At 41.9% G+C, this 4198-nt stretch overlaps 1 protein-coding gene across 1 annotated transcript; it reads left to right on the plus strand.

Annotated features, from left to right (window-relative positions):
* The first annotated feature begins 1149 nt into the window (after positions 1-1149).
* Positions 1150-2713, plus strand: LOC147633558 (E3 ubiquitin-protein ligase PUB23-like). Its single transcript, XM_086806664.1, has one exon. It carries the CDS (start codon positions 1407-1409, stop codon positions 2442-2444), a length of 1038 nt encoding a protein of 345 aa, XP_086662790.1. The 5' UTR covers positions 1150-1406; the 3' UTR covers positions 2445-2713.
* Positions 2714-4198: the final 1485 nt, after the last annotated feature.

Consider the following 4198-nt stretch of genomic DNA (forward strand, 5'->3'; position numbering starts at 1 on the left):
TCCCATGCATACATGACACACTCACACCAATACCATCCATGCATGCTTCATAGATGCATGCAAATTGGTCGTGCGAAGATAATGGGGTTGCGGGAGGTGCTCTGAATGGAGTGGAAGTCTAAAGTACTTGGAATTGTCTGGTAGTCAAATTTACCGACAACGAGCAATCCATAGTAAGTATGTTGTTCGCACACCCAAAAGTGGGGATGAAATTGGAGTTAAAACAAGGAAGTTATTAATAGTTTATGATCATAATGTCTACTTGTTCGAATTCGGGACATGCCATGTACACTATATTTGTGACACATAAAATTTGACATTTGAAATTTTTGATTTTCGATCAGACCATATATTTAAGTGTATAACTAAGGGTGTGATGTTTCATTGGAAGTTAAATTTCTTTGCCAAGTGCGTGAGATTAGCCATTTTCAATGAAAAAGTGGTTATTTTTTGCTATAAAAAGTTTGGAAGGTAAACCAAAGTGAGGACCCTTATTGTGCAACCACCCAACACTACATGTGCATTATATGTGCATTCACACTAGGTGTTTTTTTATTGAAACGTGGTTTTGCAGCCTTTATACTCATGATAAGATCTTATGCCTAATAATTATATATAGGAGGGGTTTTAAAATGGTGGTTAAGCATATATAATATGGCAAGCTTGGAAGACTAAGCCTCTAGGATGTTGATGTTGGTGGAATTTTTGAATGAAATTGATGATTTTTTTCTTATTTGCCCTATATATTCATGGAGAGAGGCTATGTTCAAGGGAGAATTTTGAAGAAGCATAGAAGCTCAGAGCACTGGTAAGTGGTGTCATACATCAAACATAGGCAAAATGCTAGGGACGTGCATTGTAATATTGAATGATATGCTATTTTTCAATAGTTTTTTGGACTGTGGATGATAAATATGAGATGTATCAAGTGTCGGCATATGCAAAGGGTTGAGAAGAGGTGGCTTGCATTATATAATAAGTCATTGGTGACTCATATCAAGGTTGACAACATCTGCCATCGTGTTGGAAAGCAATGGCCAACCTGTAGACATGTGGCGCATGCGTTTCTCGGGGCAACAGCAACGTGGAGAGGTTTGTAAACTAGGTCTTCTTTACTGGACAAGGCATTTTGTTTACTTGAAGAAACCGTGTGCCGCTACCCGCACCATGCGTGGGGTGCCTATCGATCACTAACTGCCGACATGCTTGCCTCCTTATAATTTAGCCAGAAGGGTTCATCATTCGACCTCATCACCTAGAGCCACCATTTCGGCCTTGATTTCGAACAGATTTAGCTTAAATTTGCCTTGTTCCTGCTGCAAAGTAGGCTACCTGCCCCTTTGGATTTAGCTTTAATTTGCCTTCATAATTTCTACAAATTACGCTAAGAACTAGTCCCTTTGCGTATGGAGCAGCTCGAGCCTCTTCGTCGTCACATGGACGGTATGGAAGATGATGATGATGGAAGGGTTCCCGTGCATTTCTTGTGCCCCATCTCTCTGGAGGTCATGGCAGATCCGGTTACTCTCTGCACAGGGATCACGTACGACCGCTCCAGCATCAACACTTGGCTCAATACCACTGGCCACGACACTTGCCCCGTCACCAATCAGACCCTTGCCAGCAAGGACCTGCTGCCCAACCTTGTCCTCCGCATGCTCATTCACAAATGGCACCGCAGCAGCAGCAGCAGCAGCATCAGCTCCTCCTCCTCCCCCTCTCACAAAGTCTTGCCCAACAACCTGCCTGTTAATACGCATTCTTGCTCTCCAGCCCCTCATGATCAACCAGCGCTTCATAAGCTCATACAGCAGATCAAGCATGGATCCGGCCCTTCCAGTACAACCCTGCAAGCTCTCCACTCTCTAAAAGCTCTGGTCGCGATTCAGCAAAGCGAAGGTAACACATACAGGCTCTCACATAATGGTCATCCCAAGCTCCCACGATTGCAATATTCTTCAGGCTCCATCATCACAGCGCTCGTAGAGCTTCTTGATCGTCGTAATACACAAGAAAGGGTGGTATGCGAGGAGTCTCTTGAGCTCTTGGAGATGCTGCTGCTGTCCTCTCCAGATGCCCACAATGAAGCAACCAAACACGCCAATCTCATTCCGGCAATTGTCACAATGCTAGGCCTCTCCTTAGCCTCCACAAAACACTCCGTCCGCATCCTTTGCAGGCTGTGTGTAGAGAATGAGAGATGTTGCAGTGAAGCTATTAAGAGCGGTGCAATCCCGAAAGTTCTTATCGTGCTCCAACTACCTCACACTTCCACGCGCACCAAGAAGAAAGCCATGGAGCTTCTCAAGCTCTTCTGCAAGAAACGTCACTCCGGTCCCCAAGTCTTACACTTGCAAGGTACAAGCAAAAAGTATAGCGAAACGAGTCCATATAACGGCTTGCAGAGGCATTTATGTAGAGTAGCAGAAACAAAACTTCTGTAGAGTAGCAGTACAGAATCAAAACAAGCTGCCGACTTGACGCTTTTTTAATGCTTTTACATGTTCAAATTAAACATTATGTCCAGTAACCACAACTAGGAACTTAATGTAGAGTAACATAATCATGGTTAGTTGACAATGGCAATATTCCTTTTGTTATCGTTCATACCAACTGTGGGGTTTAATAATGGTTATTTACAAAGATTAATAGTTATTTATTCATATATTAGAGTTGGTTATGTAAACTCCAAGAGCTAAGCTAGTTTTGCCTTCACTTTTCAAATTGGTTGAAAATGTGGGTTGTATATATTTGAAGCTGTGGTTGGGTATGCACAACCAAGATGGCAACCAAGAAACTAAATGGGTTTCATTGTGATGCACCTCAATTTTCAAACAAGTTGTGATGCACCTCAATTTTCAAACAAGTTGCAAATACCCATTTGCAAAAAGGTGTCCTTATACCACTTTCTAGTATCATTATTGTAAATACCAATTTGTAAAAAGGTGTTCTTCCACTTTCTAGTATCATTATTGTAAACAAAACTTCACAACCCTACAACCCTTTTGTATAATTCCACCTTACACTTACAAGTTGCATTCTTAGCTTTAGTGTTTTCAACAAAATTACTCAAGAGCTTCAAAACTATCATTATTGTTAGAATTAGGGTTAGGGTTATAACAATGCACACACACAAGATACAAACGCTTGAGAGCACACAAACTCACTAGATTAGAATCAACAAATGTGTGCCAAAGATACAAAAGATAAGTACACATCCCAAAATGATTAGATAAGAGGATATACATACGCGCACAGGGAAAAAAACCTCCTAGTGAGGGAAAAAAAGCCCCGACGGTCCTAAGTGTGTTCACACGTATCACTACCATATAATGCTACAAATCCCCCTAGAGTGATGATATGAACATGTACAGGGTATGACCGATCAATTCTGAACAGGAAGTAAGCCCAAAGCTTTACGAAAAGCTTTGAACTTTTCACGAGGAAGAACCTTCGTGAATAAATCTGCCATGTTGTCATGTGTAGGCACATAGACCAAGCTAATCTCTGGCTGCAAAGAGTCTTTCCCTAACATAGTGGTAATGCATCTCAATATGCTTAGTGCGAGCATGAAACACTAGGTTCCTCGCAACTGCTAATGTACTCTGGTTGTCAGTGAAAATCGTAGTGCTAGAACACCTAGATCAGCCACCATAAGATGTCTGAGCCACACACACTCAATTATAGCTATAAAAGCTACCCTGTACTCAACTTCACAGCTGGAAGTGGGGCCACTATAGGATGCTTCTTACTGAGCCATGATATACATGAATCACCAAGGCAAAAGCAAAACCCATTAGTGGACACCAGTGTGTCATAACATCCAGCCCAATCTGCATCACTGAAGGCATGCAGCTGTGACTCACCCCCCTTTGGATTAAATAATCCAAAATACTGAGTGCCTTGTAAATAGCGACAAACCCGCTTATTAACAGCCTGCCAATACTTCGTACTAGGCTATGCAAAAGTTTGCTCAATGGTCAGACTGCATACTGTATATCTGGCCTCGTGTTGCACACATATAGAAGGGATCCAACAACTTGATGATACAAACTAGCATCAAAAGAGTCTCCTCAATCTTGAAGACTAGGTTGAGTACCTGTCTCCATAGGTGTAGCCACAGGTTTACAGCCTTCAAGATTAAACCTCTTCAATAGCTTTTGTATATATTTAGACTGCAACATAACAATGCCATCAT

Source organism: Cibotium barometz, chromosome 12, assembly GCF_041138505.1.
Source record: "Cibotium barometz isolate CiBa-2024 chromosome 12, ASM4113850v1, whole genome shotgun sequence".
NCBI classification, from domain to species: domain Eukaryota; kingdom Viridiplantae; phylum Streptophyta; class Polypodiopsida; order Cyatheales; family Cibotiaceae; genus Cibotium; species Cibotium barometz.